This window comes from Mobula birostris, chromosome 2, assembly GCF_030028105.1.
Source record: "Mobula birostris isolate sMobBir1 chromosome 2, sMobBir1.hap1, whole genome shotgun sequence".
NCBI classification, from domain to species: Eukaryota; Metazoa; Chordata; class Chondrichthyes; order Myliobatiformes; family Myliobatidae; genus Mobula; species Mobula birostris.
The window spans coordinates 86,280,920-86,300,977 of record NC_092371.1 but is presented as its reverse complement, the minus strand read 5'-3'; the positions used below and the strand labels follow the sequence as shown (position 1 = coordinate 86,300,977).

The 20,058-nt window shown below is 48.6% G+C and overlaps 1 protein-coding gene across 1 annotated transcript in view; it reads left to right on the top strand.

Moving 5' to 3' along the window:
- Positions 1-17,317, top strand: part of LOC140208653 (embryonic polyadenylate-binding protein-like) — a 49,912-nt gene extending 32,595 nt beyond the window's left edge. The window contains exons 10-15 of the mRNA XM_072277501.1: positions 3,817-3,942; positions 5,248-5,372; positions 7,157-7,250; positions 10,365-10,495; positions 13,788-13,866; positions 17,137-17,317. Of these exons, the coding sequence (XP_072133602.1) occupies positions 3,817-3,942; positions 5,248-5,372; positions 7,157-7,250; positions 10,365-10,495; positions 13,788-13,862 (551 nt within the window). The 3' untranslated portion in view covers positions 13,863-13,866; positions 17,137-17,317. The remainder of the gene's footprint in view (positions 1-3,816; positions 3,943-5,247; positions 5,373-7,156; positions 7,251-10,364; positions 10,496-13,787; positions 13,867-17,136) is intronic.
- Positions 17,318-20,058: the final 2,741 nt, after the last annotated feature.

The following is a 20,058-nucleotide window of genomic DNA, read 5'->3' as shown; positions in this document are numbered from 1 at the left end:
AAGCTTCTCTTAACCTTGAAATTGAGCTCACATGCACCACTTGAGCTGGTACTCATGAGTTTTTAACAACTGACTCTAAGGTCAATGTGACCCTCTCCCACACAACGCTCCATTTTTCCATGTGCCTACCTAACAGTCTGTAAAATGTTCGTAATGTATCTGTCTCTGCCTCTGCCACCACCCAGCAATCTATTTATTTAAAAAGAAAACTCCTCAGACTTTTCCTCAACCGCTATACTTTCCTCCAATTATACCCTCTGGTGTTGGCCATTTCTAGCCCTTTGTGTTTCTTGGTCTTTCTCCTGTGTTTGTTGAACTTGAAAATCTGTTTCTTCCATCTCATTTGAGCTGGGCACACAGCAGCTAGGCAGCTGAAGCTGGCTCCCTGGACTGCGGCTGGGGCTGGGGGGTGGACTAGGCTGGGTTCTTCTGGAATCGGGGCTTGTCCCTTGTTGGGTTGGGAACTCCTCTGAGATGGTCCAGTATCTCTAAACTCCTGCCTCAATTGAGACCATAAGACAAAGGAGCAGAATTAGGCCATTTGGCCCATCAAGTCTTCTCTGCCATTCTATCATGGCTGATTTATTATCCTCTCAACCCCATTCTGTTGACTTCTCCCATGACCTTTGACACCCTGACTAATTATCCTCCACTTTAAATATACGATATGACTTGGTCTACACAGCCACCTGTGGCAATGAATTCCACAGATCCACCACCCACTGGCTGAAGAAATTCCTCCTCATCTCTGTTCCAAAGGGACATCCCTCTGTTCTGAAGCTGACGAATGAGCATTCACCAGACATCTACACGTACTTGGTGTCAACATTCTGGAAAACGGGGGTTAAGCGTGAAGAATCCCTTGTCCTATTTCAATCCTCCAGAGCTTCTGCTTTCTAATGAGATGTAATTGTGTTTTCTATAATCTTCAGAACCTGCCTTCATACATCTGCAGAAACATTTCTACAGTGTGTGTCACTGAGGCTTTATAAAGCACTGGTGAGGCCTCACTTGGACCATTGTGAGCAGTTTTGGGCCCCTTGTCTTAGAAAGGACGTGCTGATATTGGAGAGGGCCCAGAGGCAACTTACAAGAATGATTCTGGGGATGAAAGAGTTAGTGCATAAGGAGTTTTCACTAGCTCTGGGCTTGTACTCACTGGAGTTCAGAAGAATGAGGGTGGATCTCATTGAAACCTATCGAATACTGAAAGGCCTTGATAATGGGTGTGCGAGTGTCTATGACCAGAGAGCACGGCCTCAGAATAGAAAGGTGTCCCTTTAAAACAGGAAGGGGAATTGTTTAGCCAGAGGGTGGTGAACAGGCAAAGTCACTGGGCATATTTAAAGTGGGGGTCAATAGGTTCTTATTAGTAAGGGCATCAAAGGTTACCAGGAGAATGGGGTTGGAGGGATAATCAGCCATGATGGAATGGTGGAACACTTGATGGGCTAAATGGCCTACTTCTGCTCGTATGGCTTGTGGATGAATGTTTATAAGGGTTCTTTGTGATCTTTAAGACCATAGTATCTTCTGTTTCCTCTGTAGTATAAGTAGCTTGGGTTTCGGGGAGGGACTTTAACACCCCCACTCCTGCTCAGTGGCTTCAGAACATCGGGATCCTTTGGCCAGAACAGGGTTGGGAAGGAAACTTGAAATGAGTTGCAACCCAGCAGTTGCTGTGTGTGAAGACCGGTGTAATCTGACTCTGGGAGCTGGAATCTCTGTTGCCTTGCGGGGGCGAGGGGGGAAATGAAATGGCGGAGCAGACTGGGTTCGGCTCCTATACCTTGCGGTCTTGTGGAATTAAATATTAACAGTACCGTCCCTATTTGGGTAGGATTTCAGGATTTGGTAATGGCTAAAATGTGAGAAGAGAAACATCACTTCAGGGAATCGGAATCTGAGTTGGGTTCGATGTCACCGGCCTATGTCATGAATTTTGTTGTTTTGTGGCAGCAGTACATTGCAATTTATAGTTTATTATTGTGCTGCAATAAGAATTAAATAATTTTAAAAAGTCAAATGTAAAAAGTGGTGCAAAAAGGGAATGGAGTGAGGTGGGGTTCATGGGTTCACTGTCTATTGGGAAATTTGAAGCCGGGAAGAAGCTTTTCCTGGTATGTTGAGTGTGTTTTTAATCTCCTGTACCTCCTCTCTGGTGGCAATGAGAAGAGGGCAGGCCCTGGGTGATGGGGGTCCTTGATAACAGATGCGGCCTTTTTTTTTTTTTTTTGAGGCATCTACTTTTGAAGTTGTTCCCGATGCTGAGGAGGCTAGAGCCCAAGATGGAGCTGGCTGAGTTTACAACTTTCTGCAGCTTTTTCTGATCCTGTGCAGTGGCCCCCCCCAGTGATGCCACTGGTTAGAATGCTCTCCACTAACAACGAGACCCAAGCTTGCAGTATTGCGTGCAGTGCTGGTCACCTACATCAATAAGAATAAAGAGGGTGCGGAGTAAACTTACAGGGATGTTGCCAGGACTGCAGGACCTGAGTTATAGAGAAAGATTGAACAGGTTAGGCCTTTAATCCCTGGATTACAGGAGAATCTGGAGAGATTTGATAGAGGTATGCAAAATTGAGGGGCACAGATGGATAAATATCCTTGTAGCAAAGGGTTTGACTGTACTGGATCTGTTTTTTTTTTGGAGGGAGTAGAGGATTAATGGACAGGGAGCTCAGCTACCATCCAATGCCCCCCCAATGCTTTCTCACCAAGGGATTGGTTCTTGTTGGAGGCTGGGTGGGGGTCGGTTGATCAGATTTGTGTGGTGATTAGCACAATGTTTTAGAGCACCAGCAGTCCCAGTAAACAATTTCCCCCCCCCCCCCACCCCCCAGTGTCTAGAAGGAGTTTGTACATTTTCCTTGTAACCCCAGGCTTTCCTCCAGGTGCTCAGGTTTCCTCCCACAGTCCAAAGATGTACGGGATGGGGTTAGTGGTTGTTGGTCGACTACGTGGACACCAGAATTGTTGGCCATTTCCTTGTACCGAGTTGGTCATTGGTGCAAGTGACACATTTCACCATTGGATGTCAGATGTGACAAAAACAGATCAAGCTGATCGTGTTGACCGCAGAAGCGTAGTGTCACTAGCGGGCTGTCCCAGTGCATCGTCACCGATGCAAACAAGGCTTTTCACTGCGTTTCAGCAGAAATAAAGCTAAGCTTTTCACTGATTGGCCAGCCCTCCTCAATTACCATTGTATCACACCATGAGGGCAGGGGCGATTGAGGGCTTTGCTCTTCGACCAGTGCCGTGGTTCGGGGTGGGGGGAGAGACTTACTCAGGCTGGGGCGTGGCAAGATCTCGAAATGCTGCACCAGTAGCCGAAGCTGACAAGATTCAGAACCCCATCCGGAGTTGGTGCCCTGGCCCTCCGGGTCTGAGGATGTGGAGGGTGAGGTAGTGAGCAGAGTGAGTGACCGTCCCGCACTGGGAGCAGATGTCTCCCCCACCCCCCACCCCCCACCCCCGACTTCATTGTCCGTGTTAGGGCAGCAGTCATCATTCCCAGGTCTGTTTATTTCGCGGAAGAGCCCTCTGGCCCTTCGAGCTGCATCGCCCAGCAAACCCCGATTCTTAACCCTAGTCTAATCAGAGGACAATCTACCGTGGCCCGCTGACTGGCACGCCTTTGGACTGTGGGAGGAAACGGGAGTGCCCAAAGGAAACACACGCGATTCATGGGGAGGACGACATTGGGGTTGAACTCTGCATTCCGATGCCCCGAGCTGTAATTACGTCGCACTAACCGCGACACCACCATGGTGTTCCCTTTGTGAGCTGGTCCTTCGATTCTTGTCATTTCAGCTCCCTTCCACCCCATGGTGCCCACGACGAGGGACACCACTGCCCGCCGGGTCCCTACAGCCATCAGCACAGTCCGGCAGGCGTCCACCCAGGTCCCAGTGCCCTCCCAGAATACACAGCGTGTGGGTGAGTATCTGGTCTGGCCAACCAACCAGCATTACAACCCCCCCATCCCGTTTCCACACCCCATCCCACTACACCCTCCCAGCACGGTCTGTACATGCTTCCACCACTCCTCACCCCCAGCCCCTCCCATATACACACTCCAAACACACTGCACCTCCTACACCCCCCCACTCAGTCCATACACTCCCCCTCACCCACCACTTCCTTCTGCCCCTCAAACCCTCCTAACACTCGCCACAGGGGTAGGTACTGTGAGGTGTGTACACCCTCATCTCCCCACACTAATCCCACCCGTCTCCCTGCACCCTCTCAACAGTGGGTGTGTGGGGAGAAACGTGCATCTTCCCTTGTTCTCTGTAGGCTGGGACCCCACCCGTTGGACTTGAAAGTGCCCCTCCTCCCCCACCGGGCTCCTGTCACATCTCCTGCCATGAGCACCCCACTCCCCCGGACCTCTTGCCTTGAGCTGTCTAGACCGAGGGTTCTGACATTTCCCCCTCCGCCCTCTTCACCCCTCACTCCCTGCAACCACTGATCATCTACGTCAGTTCCTCCAAATGCCATTCGGGCGAAACCCCAGTGCGTCTCACTACATGGAAAGTGCAGGTGTAACGTAAACTCAAACACACTCAGTTTTCAATCTCCCCTTCCTGGTGTTGGTGCTTGACGTCAAATCTTCTCTCCATCGCTCATATCCTGAATAACCACAATAGCCTGGGCTCTAAGGTCCTTGTGTGAGACTAGCCCGACCATCCTCTGATTGTGTGGACGTGTGTGATCGTCTGTGGTAACTTGGCAGGTCTCGTTCCTTGAATGATATTGCCAAACCAAATGGAAACTATTTTATTTGTAGATACAGCAGGGAACAGGCCGTTCATGCTCGAGCTGCACCACCTATTAACCCTAGCCTATCACGGGGCAATTTCCAAAGACCAAGGACCCCACCCAGTACAGTGGACTGTTGGGGGTCACAGGGAGAACATACAGACAGCACCGGCATTCAGCCCCACACTCCTGCTGCATTAGCGTGGTGCCAAGAGCTACATGATCATGGCACCTTCCCTGAAGGACTTCTTTGCTGAAAGATATTACTGAATCAGATGGAAATTAATTCTAGGACGCTGCTTAATCATTAATTAGCATGGTGGGTTTTGGCCTTGTGATTGTTGAATGACAGATCGATAATGTGACCAGTACACCATAATCTTTGCTTTGTTCGGTTACTCCTGGGGAAATGACCTTTTGCAGGTATATTTTAACCTCTCTATTTGTTTTTTACATGATCCATCTCTGGCCACTTCTCAGCAACCACTGGAACACAGACGACTGGTCCCCGCACAGTCCTCTCGGGGCCTATGGTACGCGTCTTGCCTCAGTACAAGTATGGGTCAGGAGTCGGCAGAAATCAGCACCCATCCAGCAAACCGCAGGTACGGGTCAAGAGCCTCCAGACAAACTGCTGTCAGATTCTGCACATGTCCCAAACTGGGTGGAAAAGAATTTTTATCCAAAGTTGCTCCACTTTCATTTGGAAAGTGTAATGACCTTGTTGGTTTTCTAATTTATTTTGAGATACAGACCCTTCTGGCCCGACAAGCCACACTGCCCAGCACCTCACCGATTTAACCCCAGCCTCATCATGGGACAAATTACATTTGCTTGGTAGGTTAACTGGCCATTGTAAACACAGGAAAGGCAAAGCTGTGTATCTTTCACTTGATAATACGGCTTCTGAAAACATTTCAACTTTCCACAACAGCAGAGTGTCTCTGTGTGCCTTTTGCCCACCTTCGTTAAAGTGGTTGTTTGTCACCTTACAGTCAGACTAGCCTCTATTCCTTCATGAAGCCTATTGGTGACCAGATGGCTTATCTGGTTACTGAAGGCAGGACAATGAGGCTGAGAGGGAAGCTGGATCAGCCATGATGAAATGGTGCAGCAGACTCGATGGGCCAAATGGCCGAATTCTGCTCCTATATCTTATGGTCTTGTAAGGCATAAGATGAATTAGGCCATTTGGCCCATCAAGTCCGCTTTGCTATACCATCATGGCAGATTCAATTTCTCTCTCAACCCCATTCTTCTGCTTTCTTCCCATAACCTTTCATGCCCTGACTAACCAAGAATCTATCAACCTCTGCCTTAAACATACCCAGTAACTTGGCCTCCACAGCTGCCTGTGGCAACCAGTTCCACAGATTCACCACCCTCTGGCTAACGAAATTCCTCCTCATCTCTGTTCTAAATGCACGTCCCTCTATTCTGTGATTGTTCCCTTTGGATCCAGTCTCCCCACCACTGGAAACATCCTCCCCACATCCACCCCATCTTGGCCTTTCAACATTCGACAGGTTCAATGGGATTCCACCTCATTCTTCTATACGTACTTAGATGATAAGGTTCATCCATCATCATCAATGAAGACCTCGACACCATTAGTACTTTTTTTTTTTACGAGTTCGAGTTGCTAGCTCGACACTCAACCCACCACGGATAGAAAGCGTGCCCGGGAGCGGCTCGACTAGATTCGAACTCGAGAACCTTCGCTCCTGGAGTCCGGCGCTGATGTCACTGCGCCACCAGCCGGCTATGATGGTGTCGAGACTAGCGCTTGATTTGGATTTAAGTGAGGGAGAGTTGCGCAGCGTCAGCCTCACTCTCTCTTCCCAGTTCCCATCTGGATCCAGTGGCAAGACAGAGTCGAGACGGCTGGAGATGGGACTAGGTGCAGTGGATGACCAGGATATCTTCTGTGTCTTGTCCTGCTCCACACGTTCCATGACGCTTGCAGAGACAGTCTTCTTGACCGTTGGACCTTCCATTGGTCTTGTCGGCTCAATCCACTGGAGTCTGTCTTCACATGCTGGGATAGACAACTCCCTATCTCACCGAGGGTTTGAGACCCGTTGGCTACCCTCACCTGGTTTAGCCGGCTTGTCGAAGCCGTTGCCCAGGGTGTGGCTGCTGTCGCATGCAAACAGCTACGGGAAGCCACAGGTGAGAGCTGAGTGCCAGGTGGGGACCAGAGGTGGACTAACCGCCTTGAAAAGGACGTGACATGTTCCCCCATCAGAGGTTCTACCCCTCCCTGATGCCCCAATACACCTCACTTAGATGATAAATTTACTTTAAACAGTTCTCCTTGCCTGTTTGGGGTAAACATTTCACTTTTGGAGCCGGGAGTTAGTGACAGTTTCTCTTCCTGCTTTTGTAGGTGTCCCAGTCCACGGCAGCCGTCCACAGTCAGATGCCACTGACAGCCTCCACCTTGGCGGCAGCACTACCACAGGAGCAGAAGCAGATATTGGGTAAGAGTCCCCTGTTCATCCCCACAGAGGGTTTTGACTTTAGCGTAGGAGCTTGATAAGTTCATAGCCAGAAAAGAGTGTCTGTACTTGTCATGTGTACATCGAAGCATACGGTGAAATGCATAGTTTATCAACGATGTGCGAAGGACAGCCCACAGGTTTTACTGTTCTTCCAGTGCCGACTTAACCCATGCACCTTTGGAATGTGGGAGGAAAGCAGAGCACCCAGAGGAGATGCGTTGGTCATGGGGAGAACGTACAAACTCCTTACAGGCAGTGGTGCTGAAAAGAGTTACTGCACTACTATTCTGCCCAAGAGCCATCCTATTCAGAGAGAATAGGACCAATCAGGAGTGACAGCAGAAAAGTATGTATGCAAATGGAGGAGATGGCTGAGGTACTTAATGAATACTTTGCTTCAGTATTCACTACAGAATAGGACCCAGGCGATTGTAGGGATGACTTGCAGCAGACTGAAAAGCTTGAGCATGTAGACATTTTGGAAAGCTTCAAGTTGGATAAGTCTCTGGGACCGGATGAGATGTACCCCAGGCTACTGTGGGAGGCGAGGGAGGAGATTGCTGAGCCTCTGGCAATGATCTTTGCATCATCAATTGGGGCAGGAGAGGTTCCAGAGGATTGGAGGGTTGCAGATGTTGTTCCCTTATTCAAGAAAGGGAGTAGAGATAGCCCAGGAAATTATAGACCAGTGAGTCCTACTTCAGTGGTTGGTAGGTTGATGGAGAAGATCCTGAGAGGCAGGACTTATGGACATTTGGAGAGGCATAATATGATTAGGAATAGTCAGCATGGCTTTGTCAAGGGCAGGTCGTGCCTTATGAGCCTGATTGAATTTGTTGAGGATGTGACTAAACACATTGATGAAGGTAGAACAGTGGATGTAGTGTATATGGATTTCAGCAAGGCATTTGATAAGGTACCCCATGCAAGGCTTATTGAGAAAGTAAGGAGGCATGGGATCCAAGGGGACATTGCTTTGTGGATCCAGAACTGGCTTGCTCACAGAAGGCAAAGAGCGGTTGTAGATGGGTCATATTCTGCATGGAGGTTGGTGACCAGTGGTGTGCCTTGGATCTGTTCTGGGACCCCTTCTCCATGATTTTTATAAATAACCTGGATGAGGAAGTGGAGGGATGGGTTAGTAAATTTGCTGATGACACAAAGGTTGGGGGTGTTGTGGATAGTGTGGAGGGCTGTCAGAGGTTACAGCAGGACATTGATAGGATGCAAAACTGGGCTGAGAAGTGGGAGATGGAGTTCAACCCAGATAAGTGTGAGGTGGTTCATTTTGGCGGGTCAAAAATGGCAGAATATAGTATTAATGGTAAGACTCTTGGCAGTGTCAGAGGGATCCTGGAGTCCGAGTCCAAAGAAAGCTCAAAGCTGCTGCGCGGGTTGACTCTGTGGTTAAGAAGGCATACGGTGCATTGTCCTTCATCAACCGTGAGACTGAGTTTAAATACAGAGAGGTAATGCTACAGCTATATAGGACCCTGGTTGGAGTACTGTGCTCAGATCTGGTCACCTCACTAGAAAGGATGCAGAGGAGATTTACAAGGATGTTGCCTGGATTGGGGAGCATGCCTTATGAGAATAGGTTGGGCGAATTTGGCCTTTTCTCCTTGGAGTGATGGAGGATGAGAGTTGACCTGATAGAGGTGTACAAGATAATGAGAGGCATTAATCGTGTGGATAGTCAGAGGCTTTTTCCCAGGGCTGAAGTAGCTAACGTGAGGGCACAGTTTTAAGTTGCTTGGAAGTAGGTACTGAGGGGATGTCGGGTAAGTTTTTATTTAACGCAGAGAGTGGTGAGTGTGTGGATTGGGCTGCTGGTGACGGTGGTGGAGGTGGATACGATAGGGTCTTTTAAGAGACTCCTGGATAGGTATGTGGAGCTTAGAGAAATAGAGGGCTATGGGTAACCCTAGGTAATTTCTAAAGTAAGTACATGTACGGCACAGCATCGTGGGCCGAAGGGCCTGTATTGTGCTGTAGGTTTTGTTTCTATTGTCCCACTAACTTTCCCTCTAAGACATCCTCCCCTGATTGTATCCCCTCTCCTACACACTGGGGCTAATTTACAGCAGCTGGTTAACCCATTAACCCTCGTCCTTGGGGATGAAGGAGTAAACCAGAGCACCCGAGGTCAGGATTGAACCCAGGTTACTGCGACAGTGAGGCGGCAACTCTGCCCAGGCACCAGGCCCACTGTACCAGGCTATCCGACCCCAGGACTGAATTGGACACGGGTGTCACTCTGACCTTTGGAGTCCTGCTGTTCTTTCAGTAGATTGGGAATGGTGACGGAGTGGGGGGAAAAGGTTTCTGTCCCCACCTCTCCTTATGATCCGTCTTGTGATAGAACATAGAACAGTACAGGCCCTTCGGCTGATGATATTGTGCCAACCCTTTAACCTACTTCAAGATCAATCTAACCCTTCCTTCCCACATAGTTTCCATTTTTCTTTCATCTATGTGTCTTTTGAAGAGTTTCTTAAATGCCCCTAATGTGTCTGCCTCTACGCACACCCCTGGCAGCACAGTCCACACACTCTCCAATCTGTTTTTTAAAAAAAATAAAAACCTTCCTTTGCTATCCTTTTATACCTGGAGTTTCCAATTGTTTTTATGCCATGGGGCCCCAGGTTGGGTCCCCCTCTATACTTTTTTTCCCTTGCACCTCTCATATTAACCATTTCCACCCTGGAGGAGTGAAAAAACAAGTCTCGGACTGTCCACTCTGTCTACGCCTTATCATCTGGTACACTTCTTATCAAGTTACCCCTCATTCTCCTTCACTGCAAAGATCAAAATGCCCTCTTCATGTCCACTCTGTCCAGGACATTTAGTATCCAGTAGGTCTTGGTGAGATTTCTCCCTCCTCTTCAAGCCTAGCTCCTCCCTCCATCCCCACCTGTTCCTCGCTTCCTCCAAACATCCTGCCACTAACTTGATTGTATTTTTCTTTTGAGGCATCGTTTCTGGCTTTCATTGAAAATACTCTGCAGAGTTGTTCAGACATTTGCCTCCTTAATCTGCCCAGCAGGGCTGCCGGTCACTGGGGGAGTTCCAATGCTGTTGTGTCTTCAACAGGTGAACATTTGTATCCACTGATCCACAGCATGCACCCCACACTAGCTGGGAAAATTACTGGAATGTTGCTGGAGATCGATAACTCCGAGCTCCTGCACATGTTCGAGTCTCGGAATTCTCTTCGCTCCAAGGTAGGACAGGGGTCAGCCATACTTTGCTTTTTGGGGACTAGGGTTAGATGTCACATTAGATATCGGAGGGCACTGACAGAGGGTCACTGCTGTTCCACAGTGACAGAATACCAGTCTATAAGAGTGAACATGGAGAGGATGTTTCCTATAGTGGAGGAGTCTCGGATCAGATGACACACTCAGAATAGAGGGATTTCCCTTTAGAACAAAGATAAGGAGGAATTTCTTTAGCCAGAGAATAGTGAATCTGTGGAATTCATTGCCACAGACAACTGTGGAGGCCAAATCTTGGGGTACATTTAAAGCAGAGGTTGATGGGTTATTGATCAGTCTGGGTGTCAAAGGTTATGGGGAGAAGACAGGAGAATGGGGTTGAGAGGGAAAATAAATCAGTCATGGTGGAATGGTGGGGCAGACTCTCACAGGGTTACGAGGTTCCACCATTTTCAAGATTAATGTCATTTCCAGTACACAATGGTCTCTGTGCATCTGAACAATGATCTAGGTATGTTGACTTCTAAGACAGAGGAGTCCTGAATTTGCACGTGAACCAGTACTCAAACAAAATGCTGGAGGAACTCGACATTGACGGTTTATTGACTTCTACAGATGCTGCCTGACCTGCTACAGGCCAAGGCTCTTCAGCTGGAAAGGCAGGAGGCAGAAGCCAGAATAAGAAGCTGAGGGTGGGGGGAAACCAGGAGGAGTGTGAGCTGGCAAGTGATAGACGAGACCAGCTGAGGGGTAAGGTGGCTGGGGATGGGGAAAGGGAGATGAAATGAGAAGCTGGAAAGTGATCAATGGTAAAGGGCTGAGGAGAGAAGAGTGGACCTTGGGGGGGCGGGGAGAAGGGAAAGAGGAGGGGCACCAGAGGGAGGTGACGAGAGAGGAACCAGAATGGGGAGTGAAGAGTTGGGTGGGGAGGGAGAGAGAACCAGTTGGAATGCTGGATACTTAACAGCAGAGAGATTAGAAATCTGAGTGGGGGAGAGAGAAAACACACGGGCCCTTCGGCCAACTGTACCAGTATTCAGACTAATCCTGCAGTAATCACACATTATTGGTCCCCTTGGCCCCGCGCCCGCGCTCGCCCCCCGGCCGGGCAATTTACTACAGCCAGTTAGCTTGCAATCCTGCACGTCTTTGGGATGTGAAAGGAAGCCAGAGCTATCCCACACAGCCACGCGGAGAACATGCAAACCCCACACAGTGCTAGTCAAACGCCTATGCCAAATGCCTTTTATACTTGGCAATTGCACCCACCTCTTACATTTCCATTGGTCATTCACTCCTTGTGCCCCCACCACCCTCCATACGGAAGGAATTGCCCCGGGATATGCTGGCTCAGGATATGTGCCGTCCTGAGCCAATACTGAGCTCTTCCTGGCTCTGCCAATGTTTGTCCTTTAAACCCTACCTCCCCACCTTAAACCCCTTCCCTCTTCTGCTGGACTCCCCTACCACTGTAAAATGGATGCCCAGCCTGATCCAACCGAGCCACTGTTGGTTACAGTGGGGATGAAAGGAATGGCTGACTTTCTGATGGTTCGTTTCGTTGGATATACTGTCCCTCCTGTAGCTATCACTGCACAGTCTCTCTCACCTCCGGGCAATGGGTCCATCTGCAGGGCTGCTGTGGGCAATATCAAGGGACCATCACACCCGTGGGTGAGGCATTAAACCATTCTGCTCGCATGTGCCAAGGCCCGAGCCAATACTGAGCCCATCCTGCTGCCCTTGCCAACATTTCTCTTTCAATGGTTAACCATGGGGCTAGTTTGCTTGTGGAATCTTGCTATGCATGCAACCGCCAAATCTCTCTGCAATGAGTGCTCCTGTGTCTTGTGGTCTTACAGGTTACGGGGAGAAGGCCGGGAAATGGGGTTGAGGAGGTGGAAAAAAAGGAGCAGTCATGATTGAATGGCAGAGCAGACTTGATGGGCCAGATGGCGTAATTCTGCTCCTACGTCTTTTGGTCTCAAGGGACACCAGACAGGGCCATGACAACCTGGTCCTAGGAAGTTGCTGAACGCACCTCAGCTGGTGAGGGGGAACCGTTTGGATTTGCTGTCTAGCCTGAACTAAAGGTTGCAGCAATACAGCCGAGGACCGATGGGCTCGGTTTACAGCAGAGATTTACGGTACGGGCGAGGACTGATGGGGCCTGGTGTTACAGCAGAGATTTACGGTACGGGCGAGGACCGATCGGCCCGGCGTTACAGCAGAGATTTACGGTACCGGTGAGGACCGATCGGCCCGGCGTTACAGCAGAGATTCACGGTACGGGCGAGGACCGATCGGCCCGGCGTCACAGCAGAGATTCACGGTACGGGCGAGGACCGATCGGCCCGGCGTCACAGCAGAGATTCACGGTACGGGCGAGGACCGATCGGCCCGGCGTCACAGCAGAGATTCACGGTACGGGCGAGGACCGATCGGCCCGGCGTCACAGCAGAGATTCACGGTACGGGCGAGGACCGATCGGCCCGGCGTCACAGCAGAGATTCACGGTACGGGCGAGGACCGATCGGCCCGGCGTCACAGCAGAGATTCACGGTACGGGCGAGGACCGATCGGCCCGGCGTCACAGCAGAGATTCACGGTAGGGGCGAGGTCCGATCGGCCCGGCGTCACAGCAGAGATTCACGGTACGGGCGAGGACCGATCGGCCCGGCGTCACAGCAGAGATTCACGGTACGGGCGAGGACCGATCGGCCCGGCGTCACAGCAGAGATTCACGGTACGGGCGAGGTCCGATCGGCCCGGCGTCACAGCAGAGATTTACGGTAGGGGCGAGGACCGATGGGCCCGACGTTGATAATAACTTACAGAGCCCTTTTCACACAGACCATGTTGCTCAAAGGAATTTACAATGGGATAAAGTGCAAACATAAAAATAAAAGATGAAGATGTTAGTTAAAAGCAAGGTTAAATGAAAAGGTTTTAAAATGGCATTTAGAAATGTCAACTGAGTCCACATCTCTTTAGGTATTGAATTCCACATCTTTAAATTTAAGTGTTCAGCAGAAGATCTGAGAGCTTGACCAGGATTATAAAAGACAGCGATTCAGTGATGTAGTCTCGTTCCAGACCATTCAGAGCTTTAAGAACGGGTATGAGAACTTTTAAAAACTACAGGAGTCCAATGCGCAGTCCAGTTCGGATGGGAATAATGTGCTCCCTCATCCTGGCTTTCGTTAAACAGCATTGAATGCCACCCTTCCTCCTGTGGGTCGAGTGCAAATTGTCCACTACAACCTACAGACCCTGGTTTTGTTTGGTCTGTCTGCAGGTGGAAGAAGCAGTGGCTGTCCTACAGGCTCACCACGCTAAAGAAGACGTACAGAGAAAGGGAACGCTGAGCTGAGCAGGTGAGGCTGTCAGCTGTTTGGTGGCTACAGGGGACTTTGTGTTGAGCTTGGTTCCATTTGGACTGACGCTGGACCTTTCCCTGCGTCCCCTCCCCATTCAACATGAGCGTTTGATAAAGAAATGTATAGTGTACAGCCAGGCTGTTTGGCCCATTGGTTCCATCCAGGTGTGTGTGCCCCTCCTCGTGTCACTGCCAAATGTCCTTCTAGTCCCTTCCCTCATGAAGGAGAAACAGACTCGATGAGCCAAATGGCCTAATTCTACTCCTATGCCCAATGTCTCGTGAACCTATCCAAAGTCCCTTTGAAGACATGCTAATTTCCTAGACCTCTCCATGTGTAAAGGAGTTCCATATTTTAACTTTGAATCAGATTCTTTCTGAAATCTGTCCTTCATGATGGAGGCTATTTGGCCCATCAAGTCCATGCCAGCTGCAAAAGCAGTCCTATTAATCACATTCTCCCAATTATTTCCGTTCTATTTCCCTGTTACCTTCTCTCACACACCCACTCATTCTCTGCAACTCTGCTAATCTCCACCAATTCGGTCAGCTTACACTTTCCAGCCCCCACACCGCCGCGACGTGGCAGGAAATTGAATACCCAGGGAAGCAGAATGTGCAAACTCTGTACGGACAGCACTGGAGGGAGGTCAGAAATGTGCAAACTCTGTACGGACAGCACTGGAGGGAGGTCAGAAATGTGCAAACTCTGTACGGACAGCACTGGAGGGAGGTCAGAAATGTGCAAACTCTGTACGGACAGCACTGGAGGGAGGTCAGAAATGTGTAAACTCTGTGCGGACAGCACTGGAGGGAGGTCAGAAACGATGGGACTTCACCCTGTTGTACTCTGGGGGATACCATCTTGACCTGTGATGTTGGAGTGGGGTCAGAAATGCCAGGACTGAAATACCATTTTGACTTGTTGCATTGCTGTGATAGGATTTATTGGTAAGTTATATATTCACGGTTTGGAGATTTGTGCTTGCTGGTTAATTGAAATATCTGCAACACACAAAAGTTGCCGGTGAACGCAGCAGTCCAGGCAGCATCTCTAGGAAGAGGTGCAGTTGACGTTTCAGGCCGAGACCCTTCGTCAGGACTAACTGAAGGAAGAGTGTCCTGACGAAGGGTCTCGGCCTGAAACGTCGACTGCACCTCTTCCTGGAGAAGCTGCCTGGCCTGCTGCGTTCACCAGCAACTTTTATGTGTGTTGCTTGAATTTCCAGCATCTGCAGAATTCCTGTTAATTGAAATATCTATTGTCTTGTGATCTGCCAACTCTTCCAACTCTGAACTGCCCCACGGAAAGTCTAGTTTCTTTTTTTCTCAGTACGGGAATAGGATCTTGTCATGGTTGCATACGGTTAATGTAATGCTTCATAGTACCAGTGGGCAGAAGATCGGGCACATTCATTTGAAAACGGCACTCCTTGTCAGGAGTGAGTCATTGTTTTCACAAATATGCGAAGGACATAACTCTTGTGTTTTGTGGCTCAGTCTGTAAGGAGATTCTACGTTTTCCCCGTGATTGTGTGGGTGTCCACTTGCTGCTCCAGTCTAAAGATGTACCGTTTCGGGTTGCTAAGCTGTGGGGGTGCTATGTTGGAAGGAAGAGGACTTGTTTAGCTGTTGTTGCAGCTCTTGTTCTGATAAACCTGGCTATGTTGGTGCCAGAATGTGTGGGGACACTTGTGGGCTGCCCCCAGCACATCCTTGGGTTGTGTTGGTTGTTGATGCAAATGACGCATTTCACTGTATGTTTTCACGTACATGAGTCAAAATTTGTCTTCAGAAAGCTTAGAACAATCTAAAACCCACTGGTTGACTACTGTGGTTCAAGAAGGGACGTGGTTCCCGGGGTTTAACTCTACCTTATATGGCAAATCTCAGGCGATGTGAAGAACTGCAACCTACCTGGTGTCTCTTGTCATCAGAGCACAAATTGAGGCATGAACTTGTTTTGAGCCATTTGGCAAAGTAGCTTTGCAGCATCAGTGCCTTGGGTTCAATCCCAGCCAGTGCCTGTCAGGAGTTTGTACATTCTCCCCATTGCTGCATGGGTACCTGCTGGTTTTTGGCATCCTGGCATTCATAAATCAAAGTATTGAGTGCAGGAGTTGGGATGTTATGGTGAGGTTATATAAGACATTAGTGAGGCCAAATTTGGAGTATTGTGTGCAGTTCTGGTCACCTAACTATAGGAAGGATATCAGTAAGATTGAAGGAGTGCAGAGAAGATTTACTAGGATGTTGCTGGGTCTTCAGGAGTTGAGTTGAGTTACAAGATTGAACAGGTTAGGACTTTATTCCTTGGAGTGTAGAAGAATGAGGGAGGATTTGATAGAGGTTTACAAAATTTAGGTGTATAGACAGAGTAAATGTGAATAGGCTCTTTCCACTTAGATTAGGAGAGATAAATACGAGAGGACATGGCTTTAGGGTGAAAGGGGAAAGGTTTAGAGGGAACATTGGGGGAACTACTTCACTCAGAGTGGTGGGAGTGTGGAATGAGCTGCCATCTGATGTGGTAAATGCGGGCTCACTCTTTAGTTTTAAGAGTAGATGGGATAGATACATGGATGGGAAAGGTCTGGAGGGTTATGGACTGGGTGCAGGTCAATGGGACTAGTGAAATAAAGTTTTGGCACAGACTAGAAGGGCCAAATGGCCTGTTTTCTGTGCTGTAGTGTTCTATGGTTCTATGGGTGCTCTGGTTTCCTCCCCAAGATGGCTGAGTTGGTAGGGTAAGTGTAGCCGTGGATGTAATTGGGCAGTGTGGGTTCACTGGGTCGGGTAGCTGTGCCCATGGATGTAATTGGGCAGTGTGGGTTCACTGGATCGGGTAGCTGTGCCCATGGATGTAATTGGGCAGTGTGGGTTCACTGGATCGGGTAGCTGTGCCCATGGATGTAATTGGGCAGTATGGGTTCACTGGGTCGGGTAGCTGTGCCCATGGATGTAATTGGGCAGTGTGGGTTCACTGGGTCGGGTAGCTGTGCCCATGGATGTAATTGGGCAGTGTGAGTTCACTGGGTCGGGTAATTGTAGCCATGGATGTAATTGGATATTGTGGGTTCACTGGGCTGGGGGCCTGTAACTAGTACATTTCTGAAATGTGGGAGGAAACGCACATCATTACGGGGGAACATGAGAACTCCTTGCAGATGTCAGAGTTTAACTCTGAACTGCAGTACGCCCCGAGCTGTAACAGCATGGCACGAACTGCCACTCTACTGTGTGACCATTTTGTTTCTCATTTTTGTAGGAAAGCACCGGGACTCCAGGAAAACTGCTTCATGATGGAAGAATCTTTGGCGGGGGGGGGGGGGATAAAGTTCATTGGAATAAATTATGCATATGATTTAAGCCAAGATCAGCAGAAAACTGAGCACAGACTTTGAGGGGATAAAAATCCTGCTGAGATTGTGTTGAATGGCTTCTGCCCTTTCCTGTCTTTAAATTTGCCTTTAATAAATTATACTGAATGTGGTTTGGATTGAGTTACTTCTCCATGTGAGGAATTTGGAGAAATTTAAACAAGTTCTATACCTGGAAAGTTTCCCTAAAATAACACCCAACAAAAGCAATTGGATGCCAGGCTCTTTGAGGGGGGGTTCAGAAGGCATTGATTTTTCTTTTTTTTTGGAGGGGGGGCAAGTGGCATTTAATTTAACTTCTAAAATTTCATTTTGTGTTTACCAAGTGGTAATTACAGCTGGAGATTCACTTCTCACAGAGGATAGAAAAATAGAGGCTATGTGGGAGGGGAGGGTTGCATTGATCTTGGAAGTTAAACATTTGGTGCAACATTGTGGGCCACGGTATTGTAATGTCATGCGTTCATATTTAAACTGACCAGATCAGTGAAGATCCAGCTTGGTACCATTCCACTGCTTTACTATAAGCTAGTTTGAGATACTGTAACGAGCTCTTTACAACACAACAATTGAATCTACCTTCACTGTACCCCACCAGTGAATCCGGACCTGAACTGCACTCTCAATTACCCTCAGCCACATTTTTTCCCTTTAATCTGTTAACTTCTTTCTGTGGCTTTGGCAGGACCAAGAGTCTTCATCCAATGCTTCCCAGTGTGGGCTAGTATTTTGGTGAAACCCTTTGTATAGAATCTTTGCCAAACACAGAAGTGGACATCCCCTGGGTAGTTCACCCTTGCACTTGGCCTGGCTGACATACACTGCTTTACCCCAAGCTGCCTTGAATAACACACAATGCTGGAGCAGCTCAGCAGGTCAGGTAGCCTCCATGGAGGGGAATAAACAGTTGACATTTTGGGGTGAGATCCTTCATCAGGACTGGAAAGGAAAGGGGCGGGGAAAGAAGTGTGGAGAGAGGGGAAGGGCTACAAGCTGGCAGGTGATGGTTAAGAGGAGGTGAGATGACAGGTGACTGGGGGGCTGGATGAAATGAGAAACCAGGCAGTGATGGGTGGATGAGGCAAAGGGCTGAAGGAGGAGGAATCTGATAGGAGACGGCAGTATTCCCTTCCATGCATAATAGAAATGAGAGGAACCAAAGAGGTAAGGAGAAGTGGTGAGAAGGTAACCAGACTGGGGAGGGAGAGAAATTGACAGAAGTTAGAAATTGATGTTTATGCCATCATTGTGGAGGCTACTTAGGCAGAAGAGGAGGTTGCTCCTCCAACCTGAGTTTGGCCTCAAGCAAACATGTTGGAATTGGAATGTCTTTAAGTGCTGGTCAGAATCTATTTGGTGGAGGAATATCTGGACAGCAAATAGAACAATTATTCCAGCCTGCTTTCAATCCAAACTTCACTTCAGGATCTGCTGCTACTCAGTTTTGTGGGACTTTACGAAAAACTTTTCGGTCAGACTCTGCCTAGACTGCTGCCCAGAAGAAATGGGAGCAACCTTTGTCTGAAGGCCTGAGCTCGGCCTCCTTGTTCTCTGAAGGCCTGGACAGTTATCACTGATATCTGGTTTCCTGATACCATTTATCATGCATCTTCCTGTTTACTAGCGCTCCATTCCCTGTGGCTGTCTTCCTCTGTCATTTACAACACATTAGCCAGACCACACTTGGAGCATTGAGAGTAGTTTTGGCCACTTTATCCAAGAAAGGATGTGCTGGCATTGCAGAGAGTCCAGAGGAAGTTCATGAGAATGAGCCTGGAAATGCAACAAGGTAATCTGTGAGGAGAACTTGATGGCTCTGGACCTGTAGTTGCTGGAGTTTAGAAGAATGGGGTGGGGGCTTGTAATGGAAAGGCCTTGAAATAATGGATGTGGTGAAGATGTTTCCAAGACTAGAACCAGAGGGCAGAGCCTTAGAATACAAGAATATCACTTTATTAACAAAGATGAGGAATTTCCTTAGCCAGATGCTGGTGAATCTATGGAATTTATTGCCACAGTGGCTGTGGAGACCAAGTCATTACTGATTGATTCCTGATTTGTAAGGGGGTCAAAGGTTATGGGGAGAAGACAGGAGACCGGGTTAAAAAGGACAATAAATCAGACATGGAGCAGATTCAGTTGTTGAGTGGCCTGATTCTGCTCCATGTCTTATGGTTTTATAGAGCAGATTTGATGGGCTGAATGGCCCAATTCTTTCTGCTTCTGTCCTGTGGTGCTTTGTTGGACATTGTAGTCTATGGCCACGCAACTGACCATATTTCTCCCTTAAAAGCTGTCCCTAGGATAGAATTTATTTTTATGGGAGCTACCTGGTCAGAACATTGGCTGCTAAGCTTTTAATAATAGTAGCCATCAAGGCCTTTGTCTTCACTGACTGCTTTGGAATGTGTGCGTGTGTACACACAATGTTTTAGGCATTGCTTCCCCCTCCACTATCAGACTTCCTAACCGTTTATAAAACTGTCACTATTTTCTCTGTTTGCACCAATATTGTAATTTATAGGATTTTTTAATGTACTACATTGTTCTGTAAAACAACAAATAGTCAGCAGCCGTTGATCCCAGGGGATGATGGGTTTATGCGTCTGGTGGACCATGTCCTCTCCAGATTTCTTCCTCACGGTTTACTCATGAAGCCTTTCTCATGGGTGGGCATCGCCCCCAAGGCAGTGGAGGTTGAAAATCAGTTTTCCTTCTCCTTGGCTGCTGTCCAAGACTGACGACCCCCCCCCCCCCCCCCAACAAATATGACCTATTCTGGTCATTATAAACCTGACAATGAATGCATT